Source organism: Rhea pennata, chromosome 3 (assembly GCF_028389875.1).
Source record: "Rhea pennata isolate bPtePen1 chromosome 3, bPtePen1.pri, whole genome shotgun sequence".
NCBI lineage: Eukaryota > Metazoa > Chordata > Aves > Rheiformes > Rheidae > Rhea > Rhea pennata.
The window spans coordinates 36,746,058-36,769,682 of NC_084665.1; the positions used below are offsets into that span (position 1 = coordinate 36,746,058).

Sequence of the window (23,625 nt, forward strand, 5' to 3'; positions counted from 1 at the left end):
CTGGTAGCTTCTAAGCTAGAAGTGACATGAGCACTGCCAGAAGTGAGGGATTTTGATTTGCAGGCTTAGCCTGATCTCGAAGCTGTCCGGGTGCATTCAGAGCCAGAAGGTGCGTCCAGAGCGTGTGCTTGGATGTGATTACAGAAGACGGACACTGCTCGTCCCCGCTCGTGACTCCTTACCCAGGATTGTGCCTCCTTCCTACCAGACTTGGTTTGCCCAAACACCTTCCATAGACTGATGCTGAAGTAGGACAGATACTGACCAGTAAATTTGTAACCAGTTGGAAAACTTCCAAGTCTCAGGCTCCCTTTCCCTGGGAAGCCTAGTGGGTGGCACATACAGTTCAGCAAACGTGGGACAGAGCACCACCAAACACTCTGCCTCCTCATATGCTCAGGATTTGTCTGGTCCAGACTTTTACCCAGTTAAGAAAACACTACAGCCATCACCACCTACTTTTAAAATAGTTTATTTCTGGTCTTAAAATATACATCAGTTTGAAAATTTCAGAAAAAAAAACACATTAGTTACAGGTTAACAGTCTGGAGTTGGGACACTGAAAGTGGGGCCCGCTGAAGGCCCAAAGCCAATACTGCCAGAGATGTGTGGGAGGGCAGAGGACAGACACGGTGCCTACTCGGAGGGCTACTGCTCCTCTTGAGGCTGCTGGCTTCCCCTCAGCGCCTTGCTGGCAGCCTAACACTGCAGGGCAAAGGTGTCTGGGAAGGCTACAGGCACTCCTTCCCACCCCTGCAGCCCCTCATCATTCTTTTAGTCTACTGTGAACCACAGCAGAGTGAAAGCTACCTCTGCCATCAGCACCAGTTGCTTCAGCAACAGAGTGGGTTTCGTCCCCCTGGCCAGCATGCCAGGAGCTGGGAGAGCAGGGACTGAGCCCCAGGGAGCAATGCTTCCCATGCTGCAATGGAGATGACGGGCTCACTAACCCATGTCAGCCAGCCCAGGTAACTGTGCCGTCCCCAGGATACGCCACAAGCACTCTTGGAGCAAGGGGTACTGCTCAGTGAGTACCCGACCTAAGGTGATGCCCAACAGCCAGGTGCTGGTGGCTACCACAGGTTAAAGCCCCCTGTAATACTGCAGAAGAACAGAAGAAACAGCAAGGGAGTAAATGGTGAGAGCAAACACAAGGATCCCACATCCAGGACAGGGGAGATTAGTGCCCTGCAAGCTAAGAGGAGGCTTCGTTCTCAGCACCGGCCTGTTAGCACAGGTATCAAGTGAAATACTGTAGTGAAATACCAAGTCTCACCTCCACTCCAGAGGATGCATCCTGCTCCACAACTGTTAGAGGTGGGAAACAAGGCGATTGTGCAGGCAGCAGTTATAACCGAGGTACCTAGAGCAACCTACACAGCCACCAGAGTAGCCTGAAGCTCCTTTCACAAGCTCTGGAGCCTCCAGGCTCAAGCTGAGGCCCTGGCTGCCCCCAGCTGCAAGCAGTGTGAGAGACTGGGTTTACTGGGAGAGAAGCAGGCCCCTGGACAGCTGGCGGCTCCACGTCTTGCTGATGGCATCTGAACAAGAGCTCTCACCTGATCAGAGGGCTGCTCTCCTCCAGCGCAGCCAGAGAGCAAAGAGTACTCATCGAGTACAGTGGGAAGACGACACAAACTCAACTCAAAAGCCAGACAGCAAGCTGGTGAGGTGAAAGGGGAACACAGCCCAGGGAATGAGGCTGATGCTCTGCCTCATACTCCTGGGGGAATTAAGAAACACCAGATGGACAAGGGCACAGGAGGAAATTATAAACAGGACACCAGGCTTTGCAAGCCCCCCCAAAAACACCTACATCTACAGACCTCCCCCCCACACACTAAGACACTGAGCACACAAGACTGAAGAGAAGTCACGCAATATCACACTACACTAGGAAAAACACGCAGAGAGGCTCTACCCCGAAGGGGAGGCCCTGGAGAGGTGCCAGAGCCAGCCTGGAACCACCCCCCAGAGAAGGGGGACATGTAAAGAGACCCAGGCAAAGGGCTGCTACCGAGCCGTGAGGTAGTGTCTGCAAGGAGCAGCTCCTCATACATTGCCCTCACTCCCCTGCGAGCCCCACAGGGAGCCCTGCCAAGAAAAACCCAGCAATGTCCTTCACTCCTTGCTCTCCTGGGGTGAAATCTTGTTCTTAAGTCTGGAGGGATTTGCTGCAGGCTGGAAGCCAGGATCAGAAGGAGCGCAACTCTAAGAGCAGAACCTGCTCAACACACCCTTAACACAGGCAACAGACTGGCTGCCAACTGCTGTGCCTGTTTACGCAGGGCAGGGAAAAACAAAACAAAAAATACACCCTAAAACCAAAGGCTTGGAAAGAAGAAAGCAGCCCACCCAAGAGCAAAGAATCAGCACTATTCAAACAAAGCAACAGCACAGAGTGGGGGAAGAGGGGCAAGGGAGGAAACACGCAAACACAAACCCCAGCACCCAACAGGTGACCCTTCTACCCCAGGAAGGGCGCAGGCTGGCCTCCCCAAACAGCCTCAGCAGAGACAGCACCAGTGCCCAACACCACAGCACAGGGATCTGCGCATGGCTCCTGCAGGGGCCGGGTGCTGAGCATGGCACAGGAGCCAGGCAGTGGGACCTGCAGAGACAGATTCTGGAGGAGAACCACCCATCAGCATCGCCTACCCAGAGAGCAGCTAGGGAAAACAAAACCCAGCAGGAAAGTAAGACATCAGCAAACCCAGCACATCCCCGGGGCCCAAGCCATCCACAGGGAGAGTCCTCATGGCTTGCTCATGGCCCCTGGGGGCTCCCAGGGAATCAGACACCACCACACAGGCACTCTGCCCTGTTGGCACAAGTTAAAAGAGAACAGAGCAGCTGTGGGCATCAGCATGAAAGAGTCCAGGGCCTCAAGTACCTGAGCTGGAAGGGAGAAAGGAAAGATCAGAGCATAAGGAGGCACAGGCACCAGGAAGAGAGGGTACCAAGAGTGAGGTCAGGTACAGGCACCAGTGTTAGGCTGTGAACAGAGCTGTGAGTGTGCCAGGGCAGTGGGTACGCTTCTGCACATGAGTGTGCTAGTACTGCGGGTCTGTACTGGGGAAGAAGGACCCCAGCTCTTCCATGTATCAAAAAAAAAAAAAAAAAAGAATAAATAAAAGCTTCAGAGCAGAGCCCTGAGTCCTTCTGAGTTGGAGGATGTTGAGAGAGGTTGCTCACTCAGGGGGTGGGCAGATGGAGGCATCCCACAGCTCTGCAGCATGTGGCTGCTTCTTCCCCTGCCTCAGCTGAGAAGGTTCCCCTGCTCCTGGGCTTGTGTCAGACTGTCCTTGCGATGCAAATGATGGACCCCCATCCGCTTGGGGCTGCGGTGTGGCCGGCTGGATGGAGGCTTGACCCTGCTTTCTCCACTCTCCTCTTGGGCACATCCTCGGTTGCTCTCCTTGCTCCCCTGGAGCAACATTTCTCTTTCCTCAGCTGGGCTCTCAGGCAGGCCAAGGTCCACGTAGTCCTTGTGCTTCTCTGATGATGGGCTTCCAGGTTCAGCAGTGCCTCCACCATTTCCCTGCAGCAATTTCTGGGCTTCATCCTGGGAGAAATCAGTACCATAATCTGAGGAGAAATGGCTTCTGCGGGCCCTGGACTCAGTGCTGTCTGTGTCCACACTCGAGTCCCGGCTCACGGTCCAGCTGCAGCTCTGTGCAGACTCCTCACCATCGGAGTAAGTCGAGGCTGTCCTACCCAACTCCTGCATGGAGCGGCTGAACCTCTTCTGGAGCTCGGGGGCCGTGTCACGGCTGAAGGCTGTGCGGTTCATCAGCACGCGCTCCGAGGTGGGCGGTGCCTTGTCCACGAACATGCGCTGCCAGTTGGCCAGCAGGTCCTCCTCAGAGCTGGCAGAGCTGGCGAAGGCGCTGGGGATTTGGGGTGGGCTGCTGAATGGGCTGCTCTGGGAAGAACCATGAGCCCTTGCTGCTTTAGGGGACTGCTGACAGGAACAGCTGGAAGCTGAACGGCGCCCTTCGGAAGTAGGGCTGTTGGGGAGCGTCCGGTGTCTGTCACAGCTCTCGTCTTCGCTCTGCACCAGGCTGAGAGAGATGGCCTGGCGTGTAGCATACGTACAGTTGGGCAGCGGGCTGTTCTTTGGGATCCTTACTTTGTCCTCAGAGAATTCAATCACTTTGCGTCCAGGGTACATAGGATGGGGAGGGGAGGGTGTAGGGTATGGACTTAGCTTCTCAAAGGCAGGTACCTCCTCTGGCATGCTCTCCACACTGCTCTGTGGCTTGCAGCCACCATTCTGCTGCTTCCCTATATCTCCTCCCTCTTTCACCATCTGCCCTGCACTGTTGCAGGCATCAGGAATGGCTCCACTCATGTCAACATGTACAAAGACATCCTCAGCCATGGGACAAGTGCCACTGCTAGACTTGGCTGAATTCAAAACCAAAGATTCTGGCTTCTCCAAGACTCTGGCAATAACTGAAGTGGGCACAACATCAGATGGGGCCAAGGTGTGGGATGCCTCTTGGCCAGTGCCTGCAGACTCCTGAGTGCTGTGCAAATGCTTATTGACCATGTCCTGAAGCTCATAGGGAAGCTAAGGAGAAGGAAAAGGGCATTAGAAGATCGCCAGGCAAGCCATTAAGTTGCAAATAGTCTGCCTTTTCCAACCTTCAAGTGGGCTCTATGCGCCTTATCTTGATGCTAGCACATTGGCCTATCTTGCCTTGAGGGAAGCATCTTTCTCCAAAGCAAACCTGCCCTATAGGAACTAACAAGGCTCTAGCTGTAACACTACAGTTGGGGTCTAGGCCATCCAATCAGGATCCGTTTTGGAAAGAGAACAGGACAAAGTGGCACAGAGGCCTCAGACCCCACACTGTGAGCAGAGACAAGGCCTAACTGGCACATGCTAGGGAGGAGTCTATTGATCTGTGGAAAATCAACTGGCATTTGCACTGAAGTGACTGAACAGCCCCCAGTGCTGAGGTCTGCAGTGCTCCCCGAATGCAGTAATTACAGCCTTGCCACCTTGGCAGCCTGCCTGCGCGCAGAATCAATGCCTTCCCTCGTTCCCATCAACTACCCCATCTCATCCCACTTTTTCACCATCTCCATTTCAGATGGGCAAACATTGAGGTCTATTATCAGAGCCTCAGGACTGAGGTCTCAACAAGGGGAAAGCACTGCTCTTTATCCTACTCTCCCCATCATACCACAAAGCTGCTTTCACTCCAGTCACCATACTTGCACAGAAAGCAGAGTGCCACAAACCACTGAGTGGTGAAGCAAGGCCCATCTGGTCACAGCCAGGAGGAAACTGCATCCAAAGCTGGGGACGCAGGGCACATTGCATGAGAACAGCTGGCTGCACAGCAGATGGCTCCTGCACAGTGGCTCAGCTCCAGTCCCTCTCCAGTGGCAGCCACGTGGGACATGGCACTCTGGGGGACAGAATTCAAAGCTCCACAGAGGGGAGACAGCTGGGAGAGGTCAAGGTTACCCCAGTAGTAACTGATACACTGACCTCAAGAGCGCTAATTTGAGACACATTGCAGGAGGGGGATGGTGACACATTGGTCATTTGCTAAGTTACAAAAAACAAGTACAAAGGTTGGCTGAGAGAAATATTTGAGGGGCTGCAGACTAGAGGTACAGGCAAATATTGAGCTGGTGCAAAGTCCTGAATGCTATTTTCAACCCAAAAAGTAACACTACTAATGTGAAAGGTCTAACTCCTGTCTTTGCTCATGCTGAGGCTTGGACAAGTCTGGACAGACTCCATGAGGAAGGCATGACTTGGTACAAACTCTTCCATTCAGAAGGCACAAAGCCTACTCTGAATGCTGTTCCCCTAATTTCTCCTCAGACCAACAAGTCACATAGGGCCAGCCTACTGCTGCCCCACCCTTAAGTGGGCAGCATGGCCATTCCAAGTGGCCAGGTGAGAAGGGAAAGAGAGAAGTCTGTCCTCCTGACAACTCCTATCAGGCACCCAGCAGGCTATCAAATTCAAGGTTATTGTGCTTTTTATAACAGTCCCTGGCTGAGCTGTGAAATGGAGCTGGTGTGAAAGAGGAGCTGGCAAAGGCTCTGAGCTGCCTTCTCAGTGGGAGTAGGAGCCTCCCACACCTCTGTCTAGGGCTGAGGGAGGAGAGGTCAACTGCCCTGCAGAGAAAACTAGAGTAAAGCAAAGGGCAGGCAGAGGCTGTGAGCCCTTTTCCCTCACCTCAGCAGGACTGCTACTTACATCAGCAAACTTGTGGTTCCTGAAGTGGGACTTGTTACACTTGAGCAGCTGTACTGCAAGGTTACAGTCCTGCCGATACCGCTCCTGCAAGAGAGGGCACAAAGGATGTAACACTGTCAGACTGGCCTGGTCTCTTCAGCTAAAAGGCATCATCTCACCAGATGCTGCTTAAACAGAATCATAAGGACACATCTCATGAATCACTCAGGACAGTACCCACCACTCACTCCTCTCCATATCCTATCCCAAGGCACTTCAAACTCCAGTGTATTTCCTTACAATTCAGCCAGGGAGTCCCTTTCAATTCCAACTCCCTGCTCCAGGCATATACTCTGTTAGTATACCAAACCCCTCTTTCTCAGGAGTTTAATTACCTCCAAAAATTCCCATCAGATTTGCTATCCCATCCCAGAGCTCTCAGTCATCTCTATTGATCCCACCCATTTTCAGCACCTTGAAGTCAGCTGGAGGGAGTTCAGAGCAGCCAACAAGCACCAGATCCAAGAACTGCTACATTAATGCTGTGGAAAAGTCATCAACTCCTTCCCAACTCTGACATCTCAATTGGTGCAGCCTGAATTCAGGTCAAATCTAATGCTCAAAGACCAAAAAGGTGAACACATCAAACTTGAAGATCAGCTCTTCCTTGTTCATCCCGTAAGGCCCTTTTCTATTCACTTGTGCCTACTGCTGCATGCAACTCCCACTTTCATACACACCAAAGTCATTCATATGCTTCTTTATACTCTCATTAATAATTTGGAATGAGAGAAAAACCCCATACCTCACATTTCCACCACCATTTACAGACTGACACTTACATTGAGTTCCTCCAGTTTATTGATAGTGGTTTTGGCATCAAGCAGCTTATTAGTGAGCTCTACAATCTCCCAGTCCAACGTCTTGCGGTCCATCTCTGCCTTTTTAATCTGAGATAAGAGAACACCAGGTATAAGTCTCACCAGCACAGAAGAGCCTGGCTTCACAGCCCACCTCACTCCAAGCATAGCACAATGACATTTTCAGCTGGGATACAAAATCTTCTGGACAGACGAACAGACAAGGGGAACTTCTACCCAGCAAAGGACTCCCAAGGTAAGTGGTGCCAGTCATTCTGCTAGTCTCAGAGGTAACAGGTGGGTTTCAACCTCTAATGCAGTACTGCTTCTTGCAGCACAACCATGTTTCCACTCTACCCTTTTCCACAGGGTGCCCAGTGCAGAGCTAGTTCTGATGCTTCTCTAGAGAAGCATAGTAGGTTTGGGGTGGTTGATCCCACACTACCACCAGCAGTAAAGACATCCGAGCTTGTGATACCCACCCCTCTGCTCTGGAGCAAGAAAATGAGAATACTGTCCATAAGGATCCAGCAGTCAATGCCGAATAGGCTAGAGGTATGCTTGGCAGGGAGAGGGCACGGTCTTGAACGAACTCAATACTTGCTCTGGTAAAAAAGAGAACTTCTGCAGCTTCATCCAGAGCTCAGTTTATGTCCTCCCCACAGCAGGTGATCTCTCCTCTTTAAACTCCCTAAGACCTTGGGTACGTGGCAGATAGAGGGACAACAGCTCAGAGTAACCAAGCTATCCCCTTCTCAATCAATTCCTCCCATAATGCCCCAGCCTACACTGAGGCTGTGACTACCATGGCCCAGCTGCACATAGCAGTAGCACAGCACAGCCATACTCAAAAGGTAAGGGGGAAAGGATGTTTCCCACATACACACCCCGTAGTACCCAAATGGTGCCCCTTTAGGCACAGGGGCAATGAATGTTAACCCAAGAAGCTCGAGCTCTAGAACCAAACAAGCATCATGGGCTACATGGAGGCAATCATCACCTCAGCTGTTCAACCTGCCTGCTCACAGCCCATAAGGGGAAGGAAAGGGAGCAAATGAGGCCCACAGCCTTCCACATCTTGTGCAGTGCCACAGCATATGGGCACCACTACCCAACACCTCATGCTTCAGCTGGCTTAGAGTCAAATGCTCTTAAGATGGAGCACTGCAAGCCAGGACCTGCTGTGTCTGTGGGCAGCTGCTGGATACCGGGTGAGCCCTTGGCTGGACGAGGGCTGAGGCCCCTCCATCTGGGATGGTGCATGTGGGACTGACAATGAAACTAACAGGCTGAGACATGAAAAGAGGAAAAAGAAAAAACACACAAACGAAAAGACGCAACTGCAAAAATCCAGCTTTGGCTGAGAGAGGCCTGAGAGGTGAGTGCGCCCAGTGTGTGCCAGCAGCAGCATGGGGAGGAGAGAAAGAGAGAGAGAGGAGAGGGGAAGGGGGAGGGAGAGAAAAGAAACAGCCATGAGTGTTATGAATGCACACAACAGACACACGCACATTGGCTTTGCTCTGACTACCCTGCTGTCCTCCCAGGATGACCACCCCAAGACAGGCTGACATATCCCTCGCATTTTAAGAGGGACTGAAGCAACATGACGGAGTATCATGCAATTATGTAATGGGGAACCAAGCTTACGTGCATGACCAAATGGGGGGTAAGCAAATCAAGTAACCAGTTCATGACACAAGGCTGAGTTTTTTTTTTTTTTTTTTTTTTTTTTTTTTTTTGAGGGGGTGAAGTAGGTGGCCATGGCCAGAATCTCACTGTTACCCAGTGCCATATCACTCTGTAAAGCCAGGGTCCCTTCCCCCCATATGCTCCTAACATACAAGCCTCATCCACCTCCTCACCGAAGGGACTTAGCAGGGCACTTACCAAGGCATGCAGCTTCTCCTCCAGGTCTTGGTTGGTTCTCTGGGAAGCAGTGTAGCTGTTCTGCAACCTACACAAATAGGAGTACCCACATGGGAATGGCTCTCAGACAGCTATTGAAGTCCCCTTCATAGCTGCCAAGCAAACCACCATCTTCATAGCTCCAAAAAGACTGATACTTGCAGTACTGAGACAACCAGCCACATTATGCCTCACTTCTACCACATTATGGTCTTCAGGCCCCAACTTACTAGAGGGGAAGTGAGGCTGGCCTAGTACCCTTCCAAGCTCTTGCAGTGAAGAGTATAAATGACTTTGGAGTACTTCTCTGAGATAGCTGAGGCACTATTTTCTAGGTAAAGTTGTGATGCAAGTATTTGCCACCATCAGTGGCTCTTCACATGTCAGTTAACTGTACAAGCCAGATCCTGCCTTATATCCAATAGATGAAGAATTCCCTGCTGCAGTCAACCCCTCAAGTCGTATAGTGTTCCTACATTGTACTGTGGAGGAAGCTGCACCAAGCAATGGCTGTAGAGCCCTTTCCCTCCTTACAGTCTGGGAAGGCACCCCTCTGAGGATGCGGCATGTCTTGGATCAACACAACAGGGCACAGCCTACTCAAGCCAGCTGAGTGAGTCCTCGATGGGAGGTATCTCTATTTCTATCCCTCTCTCATTTTCTTTTCCATACCTACGGAATTTGTCCTTGAATTTCTCCAGTTCCTCACGGTTCTGGCCCAGTTCCATCTCCAGGTAGTCCTGACCTGACTCCAGCTCCCTCTCCATCGCCTCCATTTTGTTAGTCACATAGGTCAGTCGTCGGCGCAGTTCCTCATTCTCATGCTGCAGTAGCCTGGGGCACAGAGGAACAAGGTACCACTGAGTGCACAAGGGGTTTTCTAAATCAGAACTCCCCTCCTGCTCTGCTCTAGAGCCCAGGATCCATACAGGATCCCAAGGAAGTCAGGCACTGAAACTGTAGGAGACTTCAGCCCACACAGTGAGAAGTGCATCATTGTCAGGAGGTGGAGACTCAAACCCTTGAGGAGCAGGGACAGAGAAGAACACACCAGCCAGCCAGCTGTATTATCAGCTCCTTCTCATGTTACAGTGCTAGGATAAAGCCCACTAGCCAGACAGACTGTTCAGCTCCAGTTCCCTCACTGGTGAATGAAACCCGTTCAATAATTAATCCCAGTCCAGGTTAGAGGAGTTGGAGGCAAAAGATTGAAAGCCCTTTCTGCTCCCCTTGAGCTGTTCAAAAGCCCTCTGCTTTTAACATATGGTGGAAAGAGCACCTCCACACAGCCTGAGCCCAGGAGTAGAGATGATGGGGTGCAAAGGGAGATTGTGACCACAGCTGCCAGGCAACCCCATTCCATTAATCAACATTAATTGCTCCATTCCTCTTCAGCCAGGACATGCCTGGTGGTCAAAAGCATTTCCTGCTGCTTTTCATTCTTTAGTGCTCAGCCTTTCAGAGAAACTCAGAAACACAGCTTCTCTCTGGCAGTGCAAGTTCACCATGCCTTGGAGCACAATACTCACAGCTCTGTCCTCACACCACCAGCAGCTACTCCTAGTGCCTCACATCAGAAGAGTGGCAACAAAAATGGTTAAGGCAGGCACTGCTTTCTCCACCTTTGTTAAGGCTTCATCTGCTATTTTCTTCCACACCCAACTCCTGTGCCTGCCCCTGTACTGGGGAGCTCTGGGTCCTCCCTCCTGGGAAGGCAGACATGCAAGGCAGATGTTGGCAAGGCACAGACTAAAGCTCTTCCCACCTGGCCCCAAGAAGTTTCAATTTCTGAGGGGAACCCACAGGGCCAGTCAGTTTTAATGTGAAGGTGGCACAAAGCAGGATGTGAGGAATCCAGTACCACACAACTGCAGCACAACAAGCATAGAGGGGGAACAGAACACTTACTTCATCCTTTCTGCATCCGTCAAGGGATCCTGCACAGGGAAGAAAACAGCTGTGAGACTCTTACAGAGGAAGAGTGGGTTTCACATACTATCCTAAAGGGCAAAGTCCTGATTGCTAGGCTCTACCTGAGAGTCTCCCTCACCTCTTCTGACAAGTCATGCGAGGTAAGCATAGGGAGACTGGGAGCTCTACACACTGCTCAGGTGGCTGATACCAAGACAGTTTGTGTTCTAGCTCAGAGAAAACAGTTAGACTAAAAATCACCATACAAGTTGGGTAAATTTTTCCTCTCACAATGCAATCTCAGCATCTCCTGTAACATCATCACCTTAGCTGATGTTTCAGCTCCCTGCATCTCCACAGTTACTGGGTAGCAGGAATCTCACAGGCTAGCACACACAGAATTAACATGTCACCATAGCAATCAGCACTGGAGAGGACACACAAAAACACTACTGAGAATCATCTGGGAGCTGAAAAACTTGTCTGCTGTTTACTTCAGCCAGATTGTGCAGTGAAAGAGGTTTCTTTTTGTGGACTTGAGACCAGTCACTGTAACTAGTATGGGGGTAACATAAGAAACACCAAAGGCAAAAAAAGCCTGTGAATGAAACTAATGTTCTGGGTAAGATCCCCAGGGACATCTGGAGCAGGAACCTGCAAAACAAGGAGAAACAGCACAGCAACAAGAGCACATGGCTCAAACAGGTATTCTCACTCCCTCTGCACTCTCCATGTTAACCCACGAGATGGCTGCTGCCTGCCAGCATGGCAAGATTTTACAGCACTAGTAATCACAGTAGTTTCTGTGAAAGCCCAAGGCTGTGACCACTATCACAAAGGCGAGGCTGTCCACAGGATATTTTGGAGGCTTAGAGTACCAGCAGCACTGTACAAGCCCAAAGTGCTGCCATCCTTCAGATCTATCCATTAAGTGTTGCAGCCAGCTCTGGCCTGAGAAGCCACACCACAGACAGTTGCACATGAGGCTAAGCTGCTAGCAGTACCAGAGAAGAAAAAAATCACCCCAGTCTTGGTCATAAGACATCATGGGACTGCTCCTCTTATCAATTCACATTTTAAGAGTGTAGTGCTTAGTGCTTGCATACACTCTCCCACCCCTAAAGGCAAAGCATTGATCCATCCTTTTCCTACATTCCAACTCCACATGCAATGGGTTAATTCATGCAGTTATCTAGCAACTGCCCTCCTTCCCTTCTCTCTCCCTCCAAAAAAACCGAACAGCTCAACATGTGCTCGTGATAAGCAAAGGTGATAGGCGATTCCTACTAAAATGAGGCTATGCCCCCAAAGCAGTCTAGAGGAAGAAAAAAGAGCGAGAGAAGGCTTACAAACAGTCATCAAATACAGAGATCCATTAACCCAGGATACACAAGCTTAGGGCATATACAAAGTAGTACCAGAAGCATCCAAGCAGGTCCCAACAACAAAGCTGCCTGCCTCCCATGTTCCTAAACACCAGAACTTCAGGGGGCCTCCACCCTGCCAATAGCTGGGAAGTCTGCAGTGGGGAGAGCAGCACCCACTCTTACTTTCCTGACTCCTGGGGCCAAGGGGAAAGCTGGTCCCTCTGGGAAGATACGCTCAACCTGGAGCACAGCCATGAGTGATACCACAAAAGAGCAGCTTCTGGCGATTAACCACCCAGTCTGGCTGCTCACCAACACTAGCACTTGTACCTCTGTGCACATCACCTGCTATCTTACTTCATCTCAAACTCCACTAAGGACAGAAGAGGAGTTTGCTCTTGCAACTTCTCTCTCTCCACCTCTAGCTCATTTGAAAGAGTTTCTTACAGTAAACAAAGTGATCTGGTGGGCCTCAGATTGAGACTTTGATCCTCACAGACACATGAAAGTTTTTTTGACTGCGCTTCCCATAGCAAGATGTCATACTGCAGCAAACACCAAGAGATGGGAACAATGCCAGCGCCTCAGGGCACACTCTCACTCCTCACACTAACTTTAAAGACAAACGAAAATCCAGGTTGGGGCACTGGCCTTTGTGAGACCTCTGTCTACAAGCCAGTGGCCTTGGCACCTATGGCACCTACCTTTTTTAGTGCCACACTGAAGGAAGGGGAGGATCTAGATGGGGAAGGCCCCTCCCCCTGACTCCAGCATGTTGGAGGGGAGTAGGATCCTTTCTCTGAGCAGTTCAACTCCACAGCCTGCTTCTGGCCAAGTTTAGTACACAGATGGTGTGGCTGTAATAGCTGCAAACTGGGGCTGGTCTTGTCCCTTCTGCCCTCTGTACTGCTTTTCCATGAAGACAGTGAGTGCTGCTGCCCAGATGACGTCCCCACCAGCCCCAGCTCCGCCAGTTGCTGCAGATCATATTGACACAGACCTACCACTCTCCTCTCCAAGGAAAGGAGTTTCTCCTTGCTGTCCTTTCTCCCCAGGACAGGTTTCTTTCTTAGTCTGAAAACTCTCTCAGCTTCTTCAGCACGCTTTCTTTGGCAGGAAGCCACTTCCAGCCTCTCACGTTTCATTTCTGTTTTTCTTCTGCTTGGACAAGGGGATCTTTCAGTTGCATGATTAGTTTTGACCTCTTCCAGGTGACCTTCCCCCTGGCCTTCTGGTATAGCACCTCTGGGGAAAGGGGGAGAGTCCCGGTCTCGCTCTGCTCCTCTGGCCTCTCCCAGCGAGCGCAAGCAAATGGGACTCAGCACCCGATGTGTAATCTCATCCAGGAATTTGGAGAACTGCAGCTTCTCCTCTGTGATCTTCTCTTTGCGCTTCACAGAGTCAGTGGCACTGCTGCTGCTGCGCTCCAGGGAGCACTTCTCCCTGTGGCTGAGGCAGAGCTGAGGATCACTATACTTGCGTGTACCACGGCCACGGGCAAGTGTCTCTACTGAGCGGGACTTGCGCAAGCTCTCAGGGCGCGGGCACGTCATGCCAGTCTGCTTCAGGATCCCTTTGAGAGGCAGGTGTGTGGAGGAGACTCTGAACTTCCTCGGTGTCAGGACTTCAGGAGGCTCTTTAAACATAAGTGAGCGCTCCAGGCTTCTGCTCTTGAAAGAGCAAGTGGGAGGGTGTCTTTCATCTCCAGACACCACAACCGTCTCCATGCTGCGGCTCACAAACTTGCTGAGATGTCCACGATTACGATTTGAGCACCGCTTCCCGCTTCGCTGCCCCATCTTTCCACCATGCAGCAGTGCTGGTGAGAAAGTCCGGCTCTTGATATTCAGCTCTGCTCTGCAACCTGTCACTTCCTTCTCACTGCTTGACTCCAGAGACCACAATGAGGAGAAGTTCAGGTTGCAAACCTCAAACCCCTCTGACTGCTTGAGTTGGCCTGCCTTGGCGTAACTAAACCCCGTTTGCTGGTGTGATGGTGCTAAGCCCTTTGCCACCCGGCAATCCGTTACCTGACTCTGTTCAGCCAAGATCACACCATCCTGGTCGTCACGAAGGATGGGTACATCATGGCGGATCTCACGATGCTGTGGAGGCGCCTTGCGGTAAGGCTTCTTGGACGGAGCTGTGCTTGACATCCTCCCACCTATGTGGCTCCGACAGCGGGTTACCTACCAACAGCAGAAAGGGCACAGAGGAGAGAGTTGCAGGTGCTCCATTGAACCCTAGAAGCTACCCAGCAGGAAATCCGCTCCCCTGAAGTCCCAGAGCAGGTCCCCATGCAGGGTACTAATAAAGCAAGGGAAGAAGGTGGCCACAGGCCTTGAGCAGCAGCTGCAGGAGAGAGCAGCAGAGTAAGAGGTAGCTGTGTCCTTCTCCCATCCTTCTCCCAGCCTGAGAGAGCAGAGGGCTGGCACATCCTCTCCCCGCCTCTGTATATGCTCACTCACGTAGTTTGTGTGTGTCCAGATTATATATAGCAAACGAGAACAGGCCTCAGAGCAGCATATTGATTAGGCTCTTTAGGAAAGGCCTTTTCCGATATGGAAACTGCAAGCCTTACAGGCAGCAGTGGTGGCTGGGGCAGAAGTTATTGATCGTGTGCTGTCACTGTCAGCAGGGACTACGTGGGAGGAGACTCCAGTCATTAAACAGCCCAAACCCCCAAGTTTTTAACTTACACTTGAGCTCAACTGGGGTAGACGCTAGGAAGCTTGTCAGAAGGAGGTACTACACCTTTACAACTGCTCATTCTGTTAGAAAACCCAGAGAAGACCCCAAAGGCACAGATGGCATCAAATGAGGGAGCAGTGCCACTAATGTTGGTACCCAACGTCAGATGTTGCAATATGCTGCAATATGCAGCAGTACCACTAAGAAAAAGACCAGATTTAGTTGCTGCCTCTTCATCCCAGTTGTATGAGGCAGGAGGATTCCTTATAGGCAGAAGCAGTAGCAGGAGAAGTGAAAATGAGGCAGAAGAAAAGCAGGTATCTGTATACATGGAAGAATCTTCTTCCTTCTACCACCTCAAGACTGTAGTGAAAGGCAGAAAAGCTTCCCCAGGCAGCCAAGATTTGAGTTATCCCAGTGGGCATAGGACAAGAAGTCTCAGATGCTAAAGACTTCATGTAGGGCCTGAGACCAGATTTCCCTCTGACGACAACACATGCTTTATTCATGATTCACCCTGTATTTGTGGTAAGTGCCCACTTTTTATGTGGGATCCACCATTTGCCTTGGTGGATCCTAAAACTGATCATAGGCTAGTGTCTCCACAGTCCTCAGCACCTGAACTGCAGCACTCCAAGGACAGAATTTGCTTCAACTCAGATCACACCCTGCCATCATCTATAGGCAGGACCATTTGACTCTCACCTGCATCCCCTTCAGGCAGTAGTGACCTTCTTTATAGACCAGTGGGTATCACGAGGTCAGTGACTTGTCAGATTTCATCTGCCAGTGAAAATTTTGGCTAGTGGAGCTTTTTTGAAGTCAAGCATCTAAATGGAGCCCCAAGAGCCATATCCAGTTTTCATATGCTCTTGCCTAACTGGGTCTTCTCAACACCAAGACTGAGCCCCTGAGAGGGCTGCCACATGTTACATGTCTGCACGTAGCACAGAGTGGCTCCAAGCCACAAGACTTTATATATCACAGGAATTTTTGTAAGCTATCTTCCACTCTGCAGGAAAACACAGGTTCACAAAAGCTTCTTAAGTCCTTTCCACAGACACAAGCAATTTCTTAGAATGAACCTGTAAAGCTCCTCCATCAAAACCCTGTGAAACTCACCTTCGCAGCAGTCATTCCCTCAAGGTCTCTCTCCTAAAAATGTAAGTAGGTGAAGGGATCTCTAATGCTTTAATCACATCCAGCATATGGAATGTACATGCCACTGTAGCCCCACACAAAACAGCTAAACCTGCCCTTCTAGGAAGGCTTTTCTCCTCTTCAAAGAGGAAAGCTGAAATCCTGGCTAGAAGCAAGGTTATGAGCACCCCACCATTCACCAGGTGATTGGGGAGACTTTTCTGTCAACTCCTGCCACACTAAAGACAGGATGTGCTCATGCAGATATCCCAAGCTTGAACCACTGTAATTTTTCTAGCCCACAAGAACCTGAGTACTTACCAGCCTGGGCTCAAATATGAAGCCTCATGAAGCAAGGACACTCAGACACCCTGAAAAAGGGAAACACGAAGACCTTAGCATCCATCAAAAAGCCAAGTTTGAAACTTCATCTCATAATTATGTAACGAACAAGGATTATTTACAGCAGAGGACAACAGAATGCTCATCCCATTCCAAGTCCTTGCCCTAAACTCACCACAGATCTTCTGAAAGTAAAGGAAATTAGCTTTGGGAAGTCAGAGCCAGCAAGAGCTGGAAAGGTTCCTGGCACAGACATGTGCAAGGCACTCAGGAACTCTGCTCCAAAATCCAGGAAGCAACAGTTTCAAGGCAACCTTAGTTCCAGGCAGGCCTAAACAAACCTTCCACCAGATGGGGTCCTTACAGCTAATCTATTCCTGCTGCTCTAGAGGGATGCTAACTGCGAAGCCTTAGGTACAGAACTCGTAGTGCTAACAGTTACCACATTTGTCCTTTTAAGTTAGTGCTTCTGCTAACACTGCAAGTGAGCTGGCAGTTACCAGCCTCTCACTTGAGCCAAAAGACTATTTTCTTGCTTCAATAGCCCACACCTCTGTAAGAGGGAAGAAGGCAAGCTACTCTCTGACTTCCAGCAAGTAGCATGTCATGCTCCACCTTGCTGCTAATAGGCTGCTGCAAAATAATATCCATCCAACTGGGGACAAAACATAAGTTCAGAAACAAACTTCCTCTCTGTTCAAAGCCCAGGGTACCCACCACTACAAGAAGAAAAATGCATTGACCTGGGAACTAGCTGTAAGGGCCTATCTCTGAGGCCATCTCCCTGTCACTAGCATGAAAGAGATTGCAGCTGGGCACTCCCTTCCCTGATGCACTTCTGTTGCTGCTGCTTTTTCCCAGTCAATGGCAGTAAACCCTGGGAGGGGGGACAGGAGTGCAGGGTGTGGAGCAGTTGTACACACACAGAGAGAGCCAGATGGCAGGTGAATGGTACAGGCAGGCAATTGGGACCACGCAAACTTAAGCTCTGCCAAAACAAGTTAAAGAAGTGCCCCAGCACTGGCCCTGCCCCAACAAGCTGTCTGGCCCCTTTCCTTACTACAGTGCTATAGTCAGGTCTCAACTAGCACAGAAAAAACAGCTTCACAATCGCATAACTGCTCTGCGGGGCAAAGCTGTAAATTCAGGGAGAGTGAGCGTGCACCTCCAGGAAGGACCAGGTCAGTGTAGTTTGAACCTGCTTTTCCACCATCTCCCAGAAGCTGGTTTAGTATCAAGGCAACACCACTAGCCACAGGTTGGCAGACAAACAGAGGCTTCCAGTAACAGCTACCCTCACAGGTCCATGCATGTTTCCATTGCAGAGGCCCTCAGAATAAACATGCCAAAGGCCTCACTGTCTCTCAGCATGCAGTTCCTCAAGCTCGAGTAGGACCGTCCTGCTTTCTGCCCAGCACCTAGCAACCCTGTTACTTGCCATCTCATTTCCTGGATTACACTAGGATTTGTAGTCTATCCCCATAGTCAGAGAATTTCCAGAGACACTTAAATACTCACAGTCCTCTCCAGGTAACTTCCCCTTAACTAAGGGCTTACAGGTCCAAAGTGACGATGTGCCCAAACATCTCTGACTGCTTGTCTCCGAGTCAGCTTTCTGCTGTCAGCATCCAGCAGTGTCTGGCCAACAGCTCCTGAAACATGAGAAAGGAAAATTGGTGTCAGTCACGTATCAGCACAATATATGGAATCAGGCATGCGCAGAGCTACCTACAGCCAGGTGCCACAGCAGGAGTGAACAGCAAAATGCTGTACCATCAGGCTACTGCCTGATGGTAGGACCCTCCAGTGAAACAAGCTCCTTGTCTCTACTGTACACCAAATAGGGAAGGTCTTTTAACCATCACTCCACCAAGCAAGATGCCTATGCAAACTGGAAGAACAGCTGCCTGGAGCCAGGCTGCCAGTCAGTCTCTGAAATGCAGCAGTTTTTCCAAGAAGGCTCCAGGGGTCATTGCTTCCCCACACGTGTTCTCATCCAACATCAGGACTCCAGTTTCTGTAACTCTGCCCCAACTACCCTGTCACACTCAGCAGATTTCTTTCTCTGAATTCCCTCCGCCAACCAGCACAGTTAAACCCTTTCTATCTGCAACACCTTGGCTTTCTTTGCTACCACAGATCAGGGGGAGAGAGAAAATCCCAAAGTGGCTTAATTCACCACATCTTTTCAGAGAAAGCACATGCTTTCTGCAGAGCAGATGGATCTAAATTTTACTCCAAGGCACAAAAGCATATAGATAATACCTAGTAACAGAAATACACGCAGATTCTGCTCTACAGTCACCAAGCTATTCACAAGCCCCTCTCAGAAGGAGCTTGCAGTCAAATCCACATTTTAACTACTCCAGAGCTGCTCGGTTTTAGCCTGAAGCTATAGCAAGGACAGCTCTTCCATCAAATCTTTAACTATTCTAATCATCACTGTAATACAATAGGAAACTTAACCTCTTGGTGCCTTTTATCTGCACTTTCTATCTCTCATTAGCAAGCAGTGCTCCTGTACACTTACAGTCTTCCTCCTAGCCAGCTATTGCCTGCAGTTGCCCCAATTCTACTTTCTTCTAGCTACTGCCTAGAGCAGTACCAGTGTCATTTCTGAGCTAACTGACAGATACAGCTTCACTGGAATGGCTCATGCAAGGCTAGAAGACTTGGGCTTACACTGATCAGTTAGCAATGGTCATGTCTTCCAGGTAAACAGAAACAAACACACAGTGCACCAGAAGACTCCAGAAGAAAACTAACAACTTGCTTTGTTAATGCAAAAAGCTTTAAAGAGCAAAAAGGAGGAATCCTCCACTCCCTCTTAAAGAGAGAGAACATAGAACCTCTTTCCCCTTCACAGTGACATAGTGCAGTTCATCTTCTGAGTACATAAACTTATCTATAGTTGTTTTTATCAAAGTGCATCCTTCACGGCAAAATTCACCTTCTCCACTTGCAGAACGGCTACATTCTCTGTGGGGTCTGAGAAAGGCAACATGTTTATCATACATCAGGAACAGGTGATATAGCATAGAACTGCTTAGACTATTCTGTACAGGATCCACAAAACTAACAGCCACTCGATATTCATGCAAAAAAAACCACAACACTACCCATCTGCCTCACTTTCTCTAGACGACCTCTTGCTCTTCATAACACACTCAAAGAACAAAAAAAGCCAAAGAGGGATCCTTTGGACAAAAGGGGAGAGCACTGAAATGAATGACACTTCCAGATACCTTTTGTCTTCCTGATAACTTGGTAAGTCCCTCAAACCCCTGGGTAACTAATATATAGACTTTGGTTCTCAAACTAGGAGGCACACAGTTTTTGCCAGCTTGTGGTTGAAGCAGTTGACCATTCCCTGCAAAATGCAGGAGGACTTGCAGGGTTTTCCCCATCACCACTTTTTCTTCCGTTGTCTTTTCTGTCTCTATAAAGTAGCCTGTTTGCCAGCATTCAGGCTCAGCAGTCTCCCTTCCTTGTGATTATGCTGCAGAGGATGTTTCTCATTTCAGCCATTGCTTCATTTTTCCAGCCTTCTCCTTCTAAAATAGCACCTTTTTAAGACAGTATTTTTTTAATCTTCCTTTTCATTCAGGAAGATAAACTTGAATGAGAAAATACATTCCATAACACAATCTGAATCATATTTGTTTCTAGTGCAACACTACAGTAACAATCCTTAGCTATCACAAAGTCAGAGTATCCTGAAACATTCTGATCCCAATACTCATGTGTTAGCATGCATGAACAAAAGATGCTGCTACTGTTCTGTACCACGTATCTAAACGCTACACCTAATCCAGAATTTTCACTGTTTGGGCCAACCTATATTCTGAATACATATCCAGTACAGGAGATTGTCACGTACTGCTCTAGGAGGTAACAATTTCACTCCACTAGTATCATAGGAAGCAAAAGCAAGAGAGACTTGTTCACTTTTCTTCCTGTGCTTATGCGAGAGTTAACCTTACCCTCCATATGTCTCAGGATAGATTACTTGAGAAGCTGCTGCAGCAAGCACACTCAAGACAACTAATCAGCAAGATAGATGATGGAGGCACTGCATCAAGAGCCCTGTCCAGGAGAGATGAGTCTGAAGTCATAAGCAGCCCCTGTAGACTGCTGGTGCCAAGTATGACGGAAAAGGACTGCAAGGTTATTAAAGGCTGCTTTAACATTTAATGAGAGATCACCTTCTCATTCAAAGAAGGAATTCCAATTAGAAATATATTCTGATCCATTCTGTTGCTGGATACTTTGAGGCTCTACTTAAAAAACAGACGACAACTCCCAGTGCAGAATCTTGCATCCTAGTTTTGCTTGTATCAGGTATGTTAATGCTCAAAATACAGGTCTGAGTAAAAGCATTATAGTGACTCTTAGATTAAAATTGAGTTTCAGGAGGATTATTGCTCATTCCTGCTTTCTCATACCAATTAACCTTGATCATTAGGCAGAAAGCTCTGTTCCCTGCATGTGAATGACTCCAAAAGACATCAAGAAAAAGGGATCATACTAGCTGTTGAACAACAGGCAATGTAATAAGCCCTACTTAACACCTTATATATTTCCAAAGTAAATGAAATCAGTAGACTCTACAGTCTTACATAGCTCTTATTGAATATAAATACCGCCGGACATATCATGTGTCTGTTATGTATATATGCACCCTGTGGAAGTCCCTTAAAAGTCATCAGAATCACACTTTCCTCATGGTCCTTCTCCCTCCTTCCACAATACAGAGATCCCAGTCCCCTTATTTCTGTTACACTTCACATCCTTAAGTATGCATTTTATGATCTACCGTCTCCAGTGCGCAATGAGTAGCTTAACTCCCCTAACCCTTTTATAAAAGCCAGAATAGCTCCGCATTGCACAGGAAACACTGCTCTAACATCGCTAACACATAGCACGCTCTGGAATAGAACGCAACAGCTGATGGACATCGTACCAGGAACAGCACAGGAAGCACAGGACCCAAATCCAATTCCCAGAAGGAATGTTAATGGAGAATAAAAATACCCAAGGGAGATTTTGACCAGGAAGTGAGCACTAGCTTTCTAATATATATCATAGAATCACAGAACGGTAAGGTTGGAAGGGGCCTCTGGAGATCATCTAGTCCAACCCTCAGCATACCCCATATGGGGACTGAACCCGCGACCTTGGCGCTAACCAACTGAGCTAAACCTGCCCCCATATAAAAGCACAGAACCACCTTTAACATCTACCTCTGAAACTGCACAAGAACCAGCTCAGCAAAGTCATCTGCCAAGTTACCTTTGGCACTGTCAGCTAACAAAAGGGTTAATGATAGCTTGTTGTCCAAAAATGCTGACGCACAGGAAGCCCGTTTAGTTTGTTCAGTGATCCTTTCAGCTCTCACGAAGTGGTTTTGGGCTGCAAATTTCCAGAGCCTTTTTACATTTACACCTTGGATTTCCTGTCCTTCCCCACTCCATCTCTTTTTACCCCTGCTCTTTTAAGATGTCTTCTGTGCAGGCAGAACTAAGTAATTGCTTTTTCTGCCTGAGGTCTAACAGCAACACTACTGAGGCAATGACAGGCACTTTTGGACCTTCTTAGATATTTAGAGATGCAGACAAGGCCCTTAGACAAAAACTCGTGGAGATCAGGAACTTCTCAGAGTTCTCCTAAAAATAGCTGTCCAGTCCCTGCCACCAAAAGCAAATCTTAACACTCTAACACATGCATATGACAAGAGCTGGTAGATCACAGGAGTGAAATTAAGGAACTATGGCTCTAAAGTTTTTCTCCCAATCACAAGCTAGGGAACAGCTGTAGCAAGCAAACGTTTGGACAGTAGTGAAGCAAGGAGTAGGTGGACATTTCTGAAGAAAATAAGCATGTAGGAATTATGTTTCCAGGCCTCTGTCAGCTTCTATGCTACGGAGGAAGGGAACAAACGGGGAAAAAAAAGAAAACCAACCAGACAAAAATGTTACCTTCCTAGAGGATTAAAAATTAAGACAAACTAGGAACAGCTTAAATTCTTAAGCAACCAATGAGTGGCCTTCTCAAACCCTATAGGCATTCTCTAAGCCTCATACAATCAACAGTAATTAATATCAGTAGTCCTCCTCTTTCATCCTTTGATCGTAAAATTTCTGAGAAAGCTATACCCTTCAACTCCTCAATGCCAGGAACTGCAGTCATTGAACTGTCCCTCTAGCAGAGAATAAAGCAATACTAAAGAATGCTCCATTACTGTTACCTATATGACTGCCTCAATATGCTGCTCAAAACATCCCAGCCCTCTATGAGTCGCAGTAATGAAGAAGCAGCTAACACTCTGTACAGTATCTGCTCAGACTGACAAAGGAGCCTCCTTCCCCAGCCCTTATTTACAGAGGACAGAGGGACAGGTTTATCGCAGTTATCCAGCCTACAGAGCATTTTCAACATTGAGGAAGCTGTCCTAATGCTTGCAGGTGTTGGCAAAAGCAAACACCAAGAAATGAAATTCACCCACAGGCAGAAAACGCAAGATTTATTAACTAGGTTCAGCGTATTCAGCAAGAAAGAAAACTGGTATCTGTATTAATTACGTAGCAACCTCTTCCTTGGTCAGTTTTGTACATGGGGAAGTCACCATTCATACTGAGGTGCATACTGGGGAGACATAGTGACTGGGAAACAGCATCAAACTAGGTGAAATTTCTCTCAAGCTCTGCCTAGCTGCAGGAAAGTCCAGTACAAATGTGCTCAACCACCTGAATCCCTGGAAACATTAAACATATAAAAAGGTTTTGAGATGCTACTTTTGCTACATGTACAGCACGTAACCAGATCTATAGGCACCAGATCTGTAGTGGCAGGCTGATGGGGAACCCTAAGACAACATTCCAGACATCTCACACTTGTATGAGACAACAAAAGTCAGATTTATGAGGAACAAGCTGCTTTAATCTAACTTTACGGTTAGGAGTGATGAACTTGTACAAAGATTTGCAATGGTCAGTTTGCTCATCCTCCACCAATACGCACCACAACGGGCTCTTTCATTTAACAATCACATGGCTACAGCCAAACATGACATATTGTTCAGCAAATAATAAAAAGGATCAGCTTTTCCCCTAAGGTCTTGTCTACATATACGCTGTACAAAATTAAATTGACTTAGAAAATAATGTAAAGCAGTATAACCCTCTTGGGTAAATGTTCTTAA

The 23,625-nt window shown here is 48.6% G+C and overlaps 1 protein-coding gene across 5 annotated transcripts in view; it reads right to left on the reverse strand.

Annotated features, from left to right (window-relative positions):
* Window positions 1–456: 456 nt before the first annotated feature.
* Window positions 457–23,625, reverse strand: part of TJAP1 (tight junction associated protein 1) — a 40,542-nt gene continuing 17,373 nt past the window's right edge. For all 5 annotated transcript variants that reach the window (XM_062572031.1, XM_062572035.1, XM_062572033.1 and 2 more), the window contains 9 exons: window positions 17,943–18,076; window positions 16,404–16,453; window positions 14,282–14,440; window positions 10,882–10,910; window positions 9,646–9,807; window positions 8,956–9,022; window positions 7,051–7,158; window positions 6,230–6,313; window positions 457–4,576 (listed from right to left, as the gene is read on the reverse strand). In XM_062572031.1, the coding sequence (XP_062428015.1) occupies window positions 3,260–4,576; window positions 6,230–6,313; window positions 7,051–7,158; window positions 8,956–9,022; window positions 9,646–9,807; window positions 10,882–10,910; window positions 14,282–14,407 (1,893 nt within the window). In that variant the 5' untranslated portion in view covers window positions 14,408–14,440; window positions 16,404–16,453; window positions 17,943–18,076 and the 3' untranslated portion in view covers window positions 457–3,259. The remainder of the gene's footprint in view (window positions 4,577–6,229; window positions 6,314–7,050; window positions 7,159–8,955; window positions 9,023–9,645; window positions 9,808–10,881; window positions 10,911–14,281; window positions 14,441–16,403; window positions 16,454–17,942; window positions 18,077–23,625) is intronic.